Source organism: Podarcis bocagei (assembly GCF_964188305.1).
Source record: "Podarcis bocagei genome assembly, chromosome: 8".
Lineage (NCBI taxonomy): Eukaryota > Metazoa > Chordata > Lepidosauria > Squamata > Lacertidae > Podarcis > Podarcis bocagei.
The window spans coordinates 70,041,120-70,057,090 of NC_138133.1; the positions used below are offsets into that span (position 1 = coordinate 70,041,120).

The 15,971-nt window shown below is 43.5% G+C and overlaps 1 protein-coding gene and 1 long non-coding RNA gene across 6 annotated transcripts in view; one reads left to right on the forward strand and one right to left on the reverse strand.

Annotated features, from left to right (window-relative positions):
- Positions 1-3,425: 3,425 nt before the first annotated feature.
- LOC308593100 lies at positions 3,426-10,980 on the reverse strand. Of its 4 annotated transcripts, none has more exons than XR_014010698.1 (3): positions 10,764-10,975; positions 9,230-9,401; positions 3,426-3,716 (listed from the first exon to the last, which is right to left on the reverse strand). It is a non-coding gene; the product is annotated as an uncharacterized lncRNA (long non-coding RNA). The 4 variants fall into 4 exon arrangements; XR_014010699.1 differs by lacking the exon at positions 3,426-3,716 and adding an exon at positions 3,730-4,401 and having other exon boundaries at positions 10,764-10,976; XR_014010700.1 differs by lacking the exon at positions 3,426-3,716 and adding an exon at positions 7,263-7,283 and having other exon boundaries at positions 10,764-10,980.
- ATP6V1C1 (ATPase H+ transporting V1 subunit C1) overlaps positions 7,013-15,971 on the forward strand; it is a 32,111-nt gene continuing 23,152 nt past the window's right edge. Inside the window, exon 1 of one of the 2 annotated variants that reach the window (XM_081204859.1) lies at positions 7,013-7,113. In XM_081204859.1, coding sequence (XP_081060985.1) covers positions 7,099-7,113 — 15 coding nt within the window. In that variant the 5' untranslated portion in view covers positions 7,013-7,098. Of the gene's footprint in view, positions 7,114-11,091; positions 11,273-15,971 lie in introns of those variants that run through there. The other variant, XM_081204860.1, reaches the window with a different exon arrangement.

Genomic DNA, 15,971 nt, shown 5'->3' on the forward strand with positions numbered 1-15,971 from the left:
TTCATTCATCACCATGTATTTAAAAACGTAAATAATGCCAAATGGTCGGTTGCCTACGAGAACCAGGATTATGGGCTACCAAGCTCAGGTTGTTTAAATACCTAAACTTAGGGAGGATTGGTGAAACAGTTCCAAGATATTTGCCTTTGACTGCTACAATTCAAACTATGCACATAGTTCCCATTACTGCCTTGAGCAGAGATGGAAAACAGCAGCAGCAGTGCTTATACAACCACAGGCCAACTTGGAACAAGGAAGGTTTCCACTCTTTGGCAGAGACTTTAATTTCTACAGAGTGTATGGAAATATGTGTCAGGGTCAAATATGAAAGAAAACTGCCCCCCTCCCAGGCTCTGATCTGGAAAGCCTCTCCTGTGGTGCAGCTAGGTGCTTTTTACATCCTGGACTTAATGGTCTTTTGTACAGAGATCTCCAGTCGCAAAGCACCTAATTGACACAATTAACATTTCTCCTCTTTCCTCCACCACCACCCATTCCATAATTTACCATTGCCTCTACCTTCATGATACTGTATGTTAGAACAAAATGTAGCAACAACAGTCAATCCTGTTGTTTTTTTTTAAGAACTTCTCAGTGTGCAGTTTTAAGCAAGGTTAAATCATAGCACCATCATGACCACAGGGAATAAAAATGAGTTTGCTTCCGCTGCCCAAATGCTGAACGCATTTACTTGGGAATAAGCAATATTTTGTGAAGGAAAATATTTTAAAAGCAAAATTAATAAAATGAGCATCTGTAACTACAGTATATGCATGCACAGCTAACTGCCCCCCCCGGCTATAAAATGGTTGTGTTGTTGTTTTTAATGGGTTGCTGCAGCAAGCAGTATCAACGCTGGAGGCCTGTGGCATGTTTGTGTCAGCCAGAGTGCGAATGCAGAATCTGTTTGCCATTGCCCTCACATTTCACTCTCTGGGTGGTCATTTGAGGGCCTCTTGGGTTGTGGGGTTTGGACTTCAGGTCCCAGGTCCAATGTTAGCTGCCATACTAGGCTGTTCCTCTAACATGTGGGAACTTTCAGTAGCTGCTCACTGGTGAGAGAAACGTACTCTGTGTCTTTTCGGGGTCACTTCATCTGTCCTTACCTGATACACTTTACAGCAGAATCCTGGCAAAGGTAAAGTCCCTTGCCTAATTCTCTGTGTGTTTCTGCCAGGGACAGGCAGGGCTCTGAAGAGTATGGAGGCAGGGGGCCAGGGGACTGACCCAGGAGAGGGGGAGCAGCGATTTATAGGGGTTAGCACCACCCACAAGGTAGGAGGCAGGATGATCAGAGCAGCTCAAGACAGAGGGAGGCGTGCAGGGTGGGAGGGATGGGCCAGTTGACTACCAGGACCTGGAGGGGCTTGAAGAAAGAGCAGCTATGGCTTCCATGTGTTGTTGTTGTTGTTGTTTAGTCGTGTCCGACTCTTTGTGACCCCATGGACCAGAGCACGCCAGGCACTCCTGTCTTCCACTGCCTCCCACAGTTTGGTCAGACTCATGTTTGTATCTTCGAGAACTGTGTCCAACCATCTCGTCCTCTGTCGTCCCCTTCTCCTTGTGCCCTCCATCTTCCCCAACATCAGGGTCTTTTCCAGGGAGTCTTCTCTTCTCATGAGGTGGCCAAAGTATTGGAGCCTCAGCTTCAGGATCTGTCCTTCCAGTGAGCACTCAGGGCTGATTTCCTTAAGAATGGATAGGTTTGATCTTCTTGCAGTCCATGGGACTCTCTAGAGTCTCCTCCAGCACCAGAATTCATGGATCACTGCCTTGCCGTGGCGAAGGGGCTTGAATAACTCAGAGAAGCTATGAACTATGCCGTGCAGGGCACCCAAGATGGACAGGTCATAGTGGAGAGTTTTGACCAAACGTGATCCACCTGGAGCAGGAACCGGCAAGCCACTCCAGTATCCCTGCCAAGAAAATTCCATGGACAAAGACAACAGGCATGGATTCCATGTAGGAGAGACTAATTATCTAGATCCATTTTAATCTTGTTTTAGGCTTAGCTATGGGACAGAGATAGCTTTGGTCCCCTTGGTGGTTGACCTATGCTGAGAACTAGACATCAGTAGCTTTCTTTGAGAATGGAATTTTTCCACTTGAGATGAGAGCACAGGTTCATTAATATTTTTATCTGCTGGCTTAAAGCCTGTTGGTTCAGGTTCCTTAAACTGTGTCTGGAAAAGCAAGTTTCTGGTGATGTGTGTAAAGAGGTTGTTGGCGGCAAGAAACAATTTTGCACAATCCAATCTTTTAATTTTTTTGAATGCTATTTCTGTAGAAAAACTTGCCAAAACAGAAATGAAGGGCCCTACACATTTTATGTTCAATGTGATTTGGCAATAGTAGCTAATCTTAAACTGACTTATTTGGTTCTATAAGATGAAAGTCTAATCACAGTAATAAAAATAATCTCTCAGAAACAGATAAGATTCCCTTTTAGAAACATGTTTACACTATTTGGAAACCCATGACAGCTATCACAAGTATTAGATGGTTTACTCCTCATGGAACTAAGCTGTTGTATTTGTGGAAGCTATAATTATCTTATATAATTCTGTTAATTTTCTTAAAAAACACAAAACAATAAAGTTTTAGGATAACCCTCCCTCCCCGCTCCATCCTAAGAAAAGTATAGTGTGTTTATAAATTTATTATACGAAGCATGGGCATTGCAAGTGAAGGCACCTAAACTTAACATCTATGGCATGTAAGCAAGCAGTGAACACATTCTATGGTCTCACATATCATGCTCCCTCACGACTTGGACTCCATGAGGCCACGCTTTTCCTTAGACTTTTAGTCCCAATCCTCCTCAGGGTTCTCCTGATGCATTGTGAACAGGTGAGTTAGATGCATGGGTGTAGCCGGGGTGGCCAAGACCAATAAAAAATAATTAACTGAGGTTCTTCCCCCCCCCCCATTTAAAGCCTGCCCCCACCAACATAAATCCTGGATATGCCCATGATTAGATGTTTATTATCTTGTTTGTATGCTTGTTTTATATGGTTGCTTTCAGATGTATTGACACTGTTTATTACGTTTCAAAGTCCATTAGAGCAAGACCTTTATTCAGAAAACTGAAATGTCACAAAATAGGACGCAAGCATTCAAGTTCTCCAACCCGTTTATCAAGCTACAGTGGTGCCTCGCAAGACGAAATTAATCCGTTCCGCGAGTCTCTTCGTCTTGCGGTTTTTTCGTCTTGCGAAGCACGGCTATTAGCGGCTTAGCGGCTATTAACGGCTTAGCAGCTTTAAGAAAAAGGAAACAAACTCGCAAGAACTCGCAAGACGTTTCGTCTTGCGAAGCAAGCCCATAGGGAAATTCGTCTTGCGGAACGACTCAAAAAACGGAAAACTCTTTCGTCTAGCAAGTTTTTCGTCTTGCGAGGCATTCGTCTTGCGGGGCACCACTGTATATCATAGGTCACCAGTCTAGGGAGAGGTATGGGCACATTTGCAAATAATAAAAACTGTTGCAGGCACCTTGTACTCATGGCAACCACACACACACACAGAGAGAGAGAGAGAGAGAGAGAGCGTACTGCAACCCTTCCAAATTGTCTCTCCTCCATTGTAATTAGGTTTCAAAGAAGTCTCCTATTGTAGTCAAGGAAGCCTTCTACATAACTAAACAGGGAACAACATTTTGTTCTGCTGCTTGATACTAGAAGTCTTGATCCTGCAACAGAGGCCTGAGACTGTCCCCTAAAAGGAAAAAAAAGCCATTACTTGTCAATGGCACTTTGAAAGCCTGGTCCAGTTTGTCTAACCTGAGCGAGGTTTTCCCCTCTGGATCTATTATGATTTATTATTATGCTTGCAGCTAACAACAGTATAGAGATGGGCAGAATGTGCAGATCATATCTTGATTGGATGCTGGCAAGCCAGGCTTCGAACTAAACTAAGAAAGGTCATGTAGCATTTACAGAATTTGGAAGAAACCTAAGAGGAAGTACTTTGTATATGGAGGAAAGGTCAAGGGAACAATGGCGAGTATATTCAAGCCGGACAACTTGTGGTATTAGTAAAATAGGTTAAAGTTTATGGCTTTCTTCCACATTCACCCAAAAACTTATAAGGCCATTTATGCAGGTACCATACCATTCATGTAGCAGCTATAGTATGTAGTCAAAGAAATAATGAAAGAGTACCGTGAGGTCATTTATCAATTTTTGCAAGCATGGGAGATGGAAAAATTGTAAGTAAGTGAATAATGTGACATTAGTTCCAGTTGTGTCAAATGAAGACAAGGCTTTGAAGAAAACCTCCCTGGACAACAGACAGCAGGACAGTCTCCTTTTTTCCATTGGTGAAACTTGCGTTGGAGAGACTAGAAAAGGTCCAAGACTTGCTTCCACTTGAAGACTGGAAAACTGGCCACCTTCCTTTACTGAAATTGTAAAGCTATGTTGCAGTAAACTACCTGTGATCAATAATTACGTCCCCTGTGGTGATTAAAGCCATGTGGGTGTTTGTTTTGAATTGTCTGCTACCTTGTGGGCAATTGCACTGCCCTTGTAATCAATAAAACTGATTTATACCTTTCCCTTTTGTGATCTGGATTTATTTTCCTGATCACAGTCTGTATAACCCTTGTAAACCTTCACAGTAACCTGTGTCAATGCCTACAATCTTCTTTGTTTCTGTAAGTTTACATATTTCTAAATTTTGATTTCGTACTTAGTTGTGCTTAAAAGTAGATTTGTTAAACATTAAACTCACAAGTCCCATTGATTTCTACTTTTGAGTAGACATGGTGGGGACTGCAAGCTAAGTGAAGTATCTGCTGTATTCGAGATTTTTTTGGCAAATAAAATAAGTACTGTTTGTGAAGTCAATATATGGCTATGTTAGGTGTGAATGATGCCATTATTAGCTGCACAACATACAATGAAAACTGGAAATATCATTGGGAAATAAACAGCAGTTCACCGTTCCAAAACTCAAAAGTCTAGAACTGCTTATTATGAAGTCACCATCTGTCTTAAGCCTGCCATCATTCTAGCAAACCTTGTGTCATCATCAACAGAATCCCTGAAAGTAAGCAACTTTCTAAGAGCTAAAGTTTTAGATAGTAAATGAATTTGTCAATAGAGCAGCTTGCAAAAGGTACGAAAGAATATTTTCAAAGCTAATCTAAAAATTGTTAAGAATGAGACCCATTTGTAACTGCAACAGCCCCCTTTTCTAATTATATACACAATTTAAAATATATAAATTTTAAAAAATGTGTGGCTTTCAAAAAGAAAAATTTAAATGTGTCTACAACTAACAGGATCATCCCCTTTCTAGTTCAAATATGGGTGAAGGAAGTTAATCAGAAGCTGGTAAATACCAAAGTATAACGAAGGAAAATTGACTTACATATATAACACTGTTGCTTGATCTATATGTAATATTTATTTTACCCTTGACCATTCTATAACACATACAAAATCACTTAGGTCTCTCACCCCACCCCACCCCACCCCAAACACACACAGCTGGTGCAGTTGTACACAAATACTGAACCTATGCACTCCAAATGTTGTTAGACTCCTGGTCTCATCAGCCTCACCCTTGCTGCCATTAAAGGCACTGGGCAGAACCAGGAAAAGGTGGCACCCCCCTTTTTTTCTTTTAGAGGAAGACACCTATAGAGAATGGGTAGAATCATTTTGACTTGATTAGGCATGCATTGTTGCAAGGCAATACCCATAATCACCACTACTTTAAAGGTAATGGTGAAGGGGCCCCTGACCATTAGGTCCAGTCATGACCAACTCTGGGATTGCGGCGCTCATCTCGCTTTATTGGCCGAGGGAGCCGGCGTACAGCTTCCGGGTCACGTGGCCAGCATGACTAAGCCGCTTCTGGCGAACCAGAGCAACGCACGGAAACGCCGTTTACCTTCCCGCTGGAGCGGTACCTATTTATCTACTTGCACTTTGACGTGATTTCGAATTGCTGGGTTGGCAGGAGCTGGGACAGAGCAACGGGAGCTCACCCCATTGCAGGGATTCGAACTGCCGACCTTCTGATTGGCAAGCCCTAGGCTCTGTGGTTTAACCCACAGCACCACCCGCGTCCCTCCCCACTACTTTAGGGTTGCTGTATTTTGAAGATCAAAAAGGACACATTTGTGGGTGCCTGGGGTGGATAGGGGTGTGGGCGTGTACCAGGGCATCCTGTGGGCGGGGCACACGCTGGAGCAGCATTGGAGGGTGCCAGGGAGGGATGCAGCAAAATTTGTGCATGCAAAATGGGGGGGGGGGAGTGGGAGACACGGTAATAGAAAGACATCTGCCTCCCCCTCTCTGGGGTGTCCGTGGGGTGGTGGGAAGGCATACAAAATAATTAATTAAAAAGCCCAGGAAAAGCAATGAAGCAAAATGGCGGCTTTTTATGTAGAAGGAAGAGAAAGAGAGGGAGGGAGGGAGGGGAGGGGGATAGGAGAAAATGAAAAAGAGAGAGAGAAGAAGAAGAAGAGAGGGGTTTGGTACCAAAGGAAAAAAAACTAGGACATTTTAGCAAAATCAAAAAATACACCAGGACAGAAATCTTTCCCCTGAAAAAGAGGGCATGTCCTGGAAAAAGAGGACTTATAGCAACCCTACTTGGCCAATGCTTCTGAAGTGAGTGATAATAATCTAACCTCCGCTTGACCCCTGTCATAATCACGGATGTTCACGATTATTTGTAAAGATAATGATGGTATGGTTTACTTTTTATATCTCTGCTGTGGTAGCCCATTGGGTTCAGGAAATGACTCCTTCCCTTGTATATAAGCTAAGGTTACTAGACTTTTATCAATGAATCTGGGGACACTTTTCAACTTCAATGGATTTTGTATGGGGAATGGTTTGTAAATCCGGGGATTGTCCCCAGGAAACGGGGACGTCTGGTAACTTTAATATAAGCTATTCATTAAATCCACTTGCTTCAAAACTGCTACATGCAGAAATTAGATGCTGGGTGACATTGGATGTTGGGCACCAAATAAAATTCTGCTTACTTAACAGGTGCCTCACTGACTGCCTTATTTGGGGCCAGGAAGGAATTTTCAATAGACTCAGACTGGCAAGTGCTTTCTTCAGCATTATCAAGCATGGTGTGCCTGCAGGTATGGAGCCCTTAGATGAAATTGGACGCAAACCCCCGTTTTCCTTAACCATTGGCCATGCTGGCTGGAACTAATGAGAACTGGATTCCAAGAACATCTGGTTTCCCTTCCCAGCTGTACAGTACTTATTCTTTTTGTGGCACAGTGCACTCTGGATTGCATCAATTGATCTGTAAGGTAGTAAGATGCAAAACGGGACAAGACTACCGCTTTAATTGTTGTGTAGAAGAGCAAATTTCAATAGGTGTAACTTGTAGCAGAGTGTTAGACTGCATAGACACCATGCATTTAAAGTACACCCCCCAGAAAACCTGGGAATTGTAGTTTGTTAAGGGTGCTGGGAACTGTAGCTCTGTGAGGGGTAAGCTACAGTTCGCAGGATTCTTTGGGGGGAGCTTTAGATGCAAGATGTGTACATACTGTATCCCCATACTAGAACTGAAGATATTCTTCTTCAAAATTGACACTAAGCCATTAAAAAATGGCCAATTACTTTCACTCAGCCTAACTAATCTGCAAGGATTGTGCTGAGAATAAAACAGGTAGGGGAGAGCCATGTATTCTACCTGTGCTCCTTGGAAGAAGGATAGGATAAAAAGGAAAGGAAAATAGGTAGATGGTCTTTGCTACCTTCCCAATCTAGACTCCGTGAGAAAGGAGCTGCTGCTGTTATTGTAACAGAGGACTTTTCCTGAAAATAGGAATGCGATAATGGATTATTACTAGTCTTAAGCATCTGCAGACTATTAGGACCTAATTTAAATAATATGGCTTGATGATACTTCTCTGAAGAAGCATGCATTGTGCTGCACACTGTAACATATGATTCGAACCTGTGTGGACTAAGTAATGTTTGCTTTTTGTGAAGCACAAAATTATAACTAGGGTTGTAATCCTATACACATGTGTGAACCGTAAATCCTATGCTAACTGGAGTGTTAGACTTGAACTGGGGAGACATGACTTCAAAACCCCAATAAGCCATGGGACTTACTTCCGAGTATAAATGTATTTGAGCAGACAATAAAAGCAGATTTCGATTGACCCATAACAATTTCTCTTATAACCTTTATCAATGCAGGTCTAAAAATTAAACCAAGTTTTAATCTGCATTAAAATGTATCATTTTCTGTAAGAGCGAACAAACCACAAGATACTGCAGCTCTGATAAATATGCATGTAAGTATTCCAAAGAAAGTTAGTGGCTGAGTGCCGTTGCAGTACGATTCAAAGAAGGATCTTCCTAAATTAGGATATTACTCCACCAATTATCACAATGCATCTTGGTGCCTTCCTGCTATTGAGTCCCATTCCCCAAAAGCAATTACTTACCAGTATACAAGTACAGTGGTACCTCGGGTTAAGTACTTAATTCGTTCCAGAGGTCCGTTCTTAACCTGAAACTGTTCTTAACCTGAAGCACCACTTTAGCTAATGGGGCCTCCCGCTGCCGCTGCGCCGCCAGAGCCCAATTTCTGTTCTTCTCCTGAAGCAAAGGTCTTAACCTGAAGCACTATTTCTGGGTTAGCGGAGTGTGTAACCTGAAGCGTATGTAACCCGAGGTACCACTGTACTAAAAATGTGGCAGACCCCACAGAATATGAGTGTATAGTAGAACTCTTAATTCTCCTGCCACGCTTTCCAGAGTTATCACCAACCATGAAGACTGATTGGCCTGCAATTAAATTGTCATGCCAGGCTACACTGCAGGCAACTGAATGTGCTGTGTTCCACATAAGTAGCGACCACAATGTGCTACACATTTAAGTTTTTTCCTGTCATTTACCCCTCACAGAGCTACTAATAAACTGTGGCTGCCTGGATTCTTTGGAGTGAAGCCATGTGTTTTAAATGTGTTTTAACCATATGGCGTGGATGTGACTTTAGTTTTGTCAAGTTTTGTGTGCACAGAACAATACACAAGAAAAAATTGTGGGTTAATTGGAACTTCAAGGATTAATGTCTAAGTATCAAGGTGCAAGATTAGATTACAAGGTACTTTCAGGCAGTGTTTAGCTGGTGGTTGTTCACCCACAATCCATGTAGGGATCATGCAAATCACAGCTGGTGCTGCTGAAGTGGTATCCCCATTTATTGCAAACTCAAATTTGTTTACCTTTTCTGTACTCACAGCACTATGTATTTCTTGCATGTCTTATATGTTCTGCTACATTTGGCTTCCATTTGAGAGTCGGATAATATCTGCCTTGTTATTCTGCTTGTTCATCCTGGTGTTTATTGATGTGTTCTTGCAGTTAATCACCACAATCTAGAAATGGACGTTGGACCTGTATTGGCAAACACGTTGTTATGGCTGTTAGATTCCCTCTCTTCCTGTTGTGAAGAACACTGCTTTTATTTGTTCCCTATCTGGCAACTGGCAGAGCAACTTGAAACCATGGCTAGGCAGTAGCTGAGTGTGGCAGAGCAGTGTAGCTAGTAGTCCATCCACAACCCTGTCATTCATGCTGGTTGGGGCAGAACAGGAGACAGACAAAAGCCTGCTTCAGGCTCCGCCAACCTGCAACTTGTGTACTGATTGGGCCCAATACTGTCAAGTGCTGGCTGTAGGGCCAGTTCAGGCCCTCCCCATTCTCACCCTCGCCATCCCCACTCCCAAAGGAGCCTAGGTCATAAATGTGTGACCAACCTCCTTAGTTTTCCTGAGCTCCTGGATAACATGGGAGGGGAGACACTTTGCAGATTTACAGTGCAATCCTATCCAAGTTTATTCAGAGAAGTATCTCATACTATGTTCAATGGGGCTTATATCCCAGCAAGTTTGCATAGGAGTGCAGACTTCATGAGCTTAAATTCTGCAGGCCACAAAACAGATTCCAGGTTTCACCAGGGCTACCGGGACAAAGTAATTAATTAATGAAATGGTGTTGGGAGAGGAGCAAACGTGATGTTTCTTTGTCCCAGCAACCCTTGATGAAACCTGTTTTTCATCCAAGATGATCAAACTGGGGCGACAGTCCTATACACATTTACTGGGAAGTAAGCTTCATCCTACACAGTGAAAGTGGGACTTGCTTCTAGAGGAAACATGCATAGAGTTGTGCTTTAAATCTACACAACTCCTTTTGAACGTGCTCTTAATATGGTGGCATTGTTTTCTTAATAACATTGTTTTCTTAATAACAACCTGCGGTGCTTGGAATTTCCACGAGGCTCAACTCCTTCCTGCTCCGCTTCTCCATAACATGCAGAAAACTCCACATTCGAAAAAGAAAAATATTAGTTTATCAGAAAATCGCCTCATACAGAGTACTAGCTCAGTACTCTACACTGGTTGATATGGGAGTAGCAGCTCTCCAGGGATTTTTAGACAGGAGTCTTCCTCTGTCCTAACTGCAGATATCAGAGGTTGAATGTAAATAATATGCTTTAGTTTTCCCAAATACCTGGATGTTCCTAACTCAAGTACTGCCCTCTAACGTTACTGCTGCATTTGTTCATTCAACAGAATCAACCTGCCATTTTTCATGCCTTCTCCTCTCTGACTTCATCCTATCGTCCTGGCTTTAAGAACGAATGCTGAGGCTTAGCCCTGGTTCCCAAGAAACGAATATTATTATATGTAAATTCTGATTTATTTATTTTTTCCTCTCCATCATAATTTAGGCTGCCAACCTAATCCCATTTACCTGGGAATCAACCCTGCTGAATTTGACAGGACCTACTTCCGAGTAGACCGGAATGGGACTGCACTGTTAAATACCTGCGGAATAACCTTTCTCGCGGTCCCCACATAAATCTGAGCTTCACAGTGGGAGAGCAGAGCGCGGGCTCTTCCCTGGACACTGGCGCCCCTAGCGGCCGTCCGCTGTCGTTCCCAAGCGTTCTCCACCTATCACCAACCGAGCTCCGGCTCCAAGGTAACCCTTAGCCCCGCCCGTCGCCCCTCGCTCTCCGGCTTCCCTCTCGGAGCTCCGCCCCTCTCCATCCGGGGTAGCTGCGGCTGGCTTTGGGCTCCCAAACGGGAAGCGCCTGGTCAGCTGATCCGTTCCCCGCCGGTCGTCACGTGATGGTGCTGACAGGCGCCGCTGCTCCCGCGAAGGCCATGGAGTGACGGGAAGGGCCCCTTTCGGCGTCCGCCGGTTCCCCCCGCGCCTGAGCTTCGCCGCTCCGCTCGTGCCCCGCTCCGCAGACGACGGTGAGTGAGAGGCCCCGGCGGCAGCCGCCTTCGGGCAGGCTGGGCCACTAGGCCCCTGGTGCCTCGTCCGGAAAGGAGGCAGCTTCCCCGCTTCCCTTCGCCCTGACCTCTGGCTCTCCTTACCGAGAGGGGGACCGGAGGGCGGATTTCTCTCCTGGGGACCGCTGGGTTTTTTAATGGGGGCTCTCAAGCTTGCTTCCCCCGCGCCCCACTCAGGTCATCCCATTGGTGGTCTCTTAATAAATTGTTATTATTATTATCATTATTATTATTATTAAGGACTAGCGGCGTCAATGGGGCACGGCGGTCATTTGCGGGCTAGATCCCACTTCCTCAGATCGTGCAGTGCGTGTAAAAGCTGGCGCCACGGCGAAGCTGCCGACCTAAGCTTTCGCATGTGGGGGTAGTAACAAGCGAAATCCTGCTCCTCGCACGTTGACAGGAGAAAGGCAGAAGCAGAGGACGAGCCCTTCACAAACAAACGTGTGCTTATTTTTTCCGTGTGGAGGGTCTCTTCAAAGAGCTGGATATCCAATCACATTGCAGTTTAGTTAAGTGTACTGATTCTCCCACCCCCCTTCCAATTCTTTAAATCATGCTAACATACCAAACTCATCTTGCTGATTTGTGTGTTAATTTTACGACTTTGTTCCTTCAACTCCTGTCACCCAGAATAAATCAGATCTATATAAAAAAATACTTTGCTGGCACGCTGTCTGTTGTTGAGTCTTGTGACAGCAATGTGAAAAGATGTCCTCTAGATCAAGGTGCAGATGTTGTTGCAGCCCAACTCCCATGACACTTATTGATCATGCTGGCTGGGGACTCAAACAACATCTGGAGGGCCACAGACTCCTCACCCCTGGGCTGGGAGTCTTTGGTTTGAAATATTTTTATATTGTTCCTTAAACAGATTGCTCTCTCCTTTAAAAATAACTGCTTTCTGTAAGTTCCCTTCAGCATTGTTCTGCAGTACAGTTTGTCTTAAAATTTTCAGTATAGGTAGATTAATTTGAGTTGGTTTATCAGAACTTAACCCTTAGGTTTATCTAGTGCTTAGCCACATACAGTGGTGCCTCGCAAGACGAAATTAATTCGTTCCGCAAGTTTTTTCTTCTTGCGAGTTTTTCGTCTTGCGATGCACGGTTTCCCATAGGAATGCATTGAAAATCAATTAATGCGTTCCTAGGGAAACCGACTTCAGACCAGGTCCGGGGACAGTCTGTCCCCCGACCTCTTCTGAAGGCTGGGGGTGGGACAAGGGCTTTTCTTCCCACCCCCAGCATTTTAAAAAACCCCGGGACAGCGGAGGGCTTCTCCGCTGTCCGGGGCGATCTTAAAATGCTGGCGGGCGGAATTTTAAAATCGCCCCGGGACAGCGGAGGACTTCTCCGCTGTCCGGGGCGATTTAAAAGCCCCTGGGTAGGCAGGCAGGGGGGACAAAGACTTTTGCTCCCCACCAGCCTTCAGAAGAGGTCCTGGACCTCTTCTGAAGGCTGGCGGGGGCAAAAGTCTTTGCTCCCCCCCGCCTGCCTTCAAAAGCTGTCCGGCCAAGGCTTCGCGGACCTCTCCGCAAGCAGCGGCAGCGCTGCCGCTGCTGGCGGAGAGTTGCCGGCATGCCGAAGCCTGCGCGCGCTGACATCAGCGCGCCCAGGCTTCGCGGATCTCTCCTGCCTTCAAAAGCCGTCCGGGATAGCGGGAAGCGCTTCCCTGCTATCCCGGACTGCTTTTAAAATGCTGGCGCTGGGGAGCAAAGCCTTTCGGCCCCCGCCAGCCTTCCTGGACCTCTTCTGAAGGCCGGAGGGGGGGGAAGGCTTTGCTCCCCACCGCTAGCATTTAAAAGAGGTCCCCGGAGATTTCCCTATGGGCTTTCGTCTTGCGAAGCAAGCCCATAGGGAAATTCGTTTTGCGAAGCGCCTCCAAAACGGAAAACCCTTTCGTCTAGCGGGTTTTCCGTCTTGCGAGGCGTTCGTCTTGCGGGGTACCACTGTATAGGGTTCCACTGCCTCTAGGCTGTCACTGTTTGGAGGGATGGATTCAGGCACATACCAGGAACTTAGTTTTGTTCGGTTAAAGTGCTATGTCACTCTAGCACAAGAAATCCATTCTCTGTGGTTAGGGAAATGGAAGGAAAATGTACTGAAAAGTGAGATAAACGACTGATTAACAGGAAGACAAGCACCCCATAAGTGAATTAGGATGAATTCTCCTTGTCATGTAACCGTCCTGTAAACAAATGCTCAATAAAGAACAGCCATAGCTGAACCACCTTGTAAGCTTAGTGTAAGCAAATGGAAGAATGCTGAATTAATGGGTTTATTCAGTTTAACATACTACTGCTGCTTTTATGGTAGTCCTTAATACTAGTGATTCCTCTAAAGATAAGCACTCTTTAAAAAAAAATTTCTCTTCATTTCAAAAATACCAATTCTTATACGTAGATTACTCATTCCTATTTCTATTTAGTTCTAATCCACTTGCATTTTTAAATGTGTGGATATCTTATTCTGGTTTATTTAAATGCAAGGCTGCTTTTGCTAGGACCAAGGAAATGGAGATAGGAAGATCTAATATGTTATTGAATTGGTAAATAGTATTTTCTGTAAAGAGCAATGGAAAAAGGTTTAGTGATAATGGATACATAGACCATACTTTCCCCTACGTTCAAGGATTGTGAGTGGGGAGAAGTGACTAGAAGATCCAGAGACCCTTTTCACACAGCTCAGGTGCTAGGAGACCTACGTTAATCAGCAGAGTAGACTGCAAGTTGACAATTGAAATTGACACCTTTAACACAAGTTCCCTATTTAAAAGTTCTAGGCTATGGTATGTGAATTTTCTTCTCTTCCTTTTTTCATTCTCCTGTCCAAACTGTATAAGTAATGCTGAAATCAATCTCAGTACTTCCTTATTCTGAATAGAGTTCATTGTGCAAACTCTAAGAACAATTGAAGTAGTTTCTTCCCCTCCCCCCCCAAACCTCCATCCAATGTCAATGACACATCTTTGCAGAGAATGCACTTGAAGTTACCCTGAGAGTTCATCCAAGAAAAAACAGCCATAATTTTGTGTGTTCTATTTTGGTTAGACATGAATCAATTACTGTATACTTCTTAAGAGATGTAGTATCAGTCCTGTGAGGAATAAGAAAAGGGGATTTTGATTTGGGTGCACATTTTCAATTCACATTTTCAGCATTTTATTAAACTGTTTGAGTAGAACTTTACTATTATTGCTGATTAAGCCGTTGTGGAAGTGTTGTACAATGTGCTAATAGTTCTCATGAAGCCTAATTAGCCCTAAAAGCAAAGTGTGGCACTAAAGCGTCACAATTTAGTAATATAGCAAGTAGTAGCCTAAAATATTCCACAGTCTCATACACTCATTTTGTTATAGGAGCTGATAGGAAGTTAAAGTCCTACGTTTTCAAGTGTATTAGTCATATGAATATCAGGCAGGTTGCGTAAGTTTGTTCTGCTGGGCTTCTACAACAACATCAGAAGTTACATGGCTTGCTACTATTCAAAACTATGTGAATAGATGTTAGGAAGGTTACAGCTGAGTTTATTGTGCTTTGTGTTGATGCAAGGTTCTGTTGCCTAGTAAGATAGGTGTCCTGAGAAATATCATCACATTTTTGGAAGGGCCGCTTAAATGCAAGTTGTTATACAGTAGGGGGGAAAATAAATAAACTTCCATAGCTAGGGGTTCATCAAGAAACAAAACTTTGAGGAGAGGGGGATGAGTGACTGTCATAAACTGTATTCTTCCCAGTATAAATATACTAATAGTATTTCCTTTTTAAAATGGTTATATTACCTATACGAACTGAAACAATAGAAAATATATTTTATAAAAAAGAAAAACTAAACATATAGTGTACAGTGTCTTCATGCTCACAATCGCCATACAACACGCAGCAATATTAACTGTGGAACCAATTACCCTGCCCTCAGATTATACAGATTAAAGATTTCTTGTAGCTGGGCAGAGCAGTCTCAGAACCTTCTTGCCTGTTTATGGTAGGAGTGGCAACATGGCACTATGTTGGACCGGGGTATTGTTTAGGAAGGTGGGTTTTTTGCGCGGGGTGTGTGGTGTTGCTATTGTTAATGTTAATGTTATTTTTTATATTTTTATTTTGGTTTTTATTATGTGGAAAATGTTCAGTTTTGTGTACTTTTTGATGTTTTGTTTATTGTTTGATATGTTGTAAGCTGCCTTGATCATGGCTTTAACTTTGGAAAGGTGGCATACAAATAGATTGATTGATGTTTAACATTCCATGTGGACAAGCATATCAGCTTGCCAGATGGAACAATCCCTCCCCACTGCCTCGTTCTGGATTATGGGCAGGAGGAGGGGGAGGAGCCCCATTGCACAAGTGAAATATTTTGTACAGGGCTTCCTATACAAACCACTTGATATTAGTAAAGAAGGGGGGAAATTACTACAAAACAATTGACCATTCAGCATCACAAAAATTCTAATCTCAAAATAGAAGTCTACATAATTCTATATGTAATAAAGTAATAATAATAATAATAATAATAATAATTATTATTATTATTATTATTATTATTATTATTATTATTAGTACCCCGCCCATCTGGCTGGCCTTCCCCAGCCACTCTGGGCGGCTTCCAAAAAAATATTAAAATACTGTAATACATCAAACATTAAAAGCTTCCCTGAACAG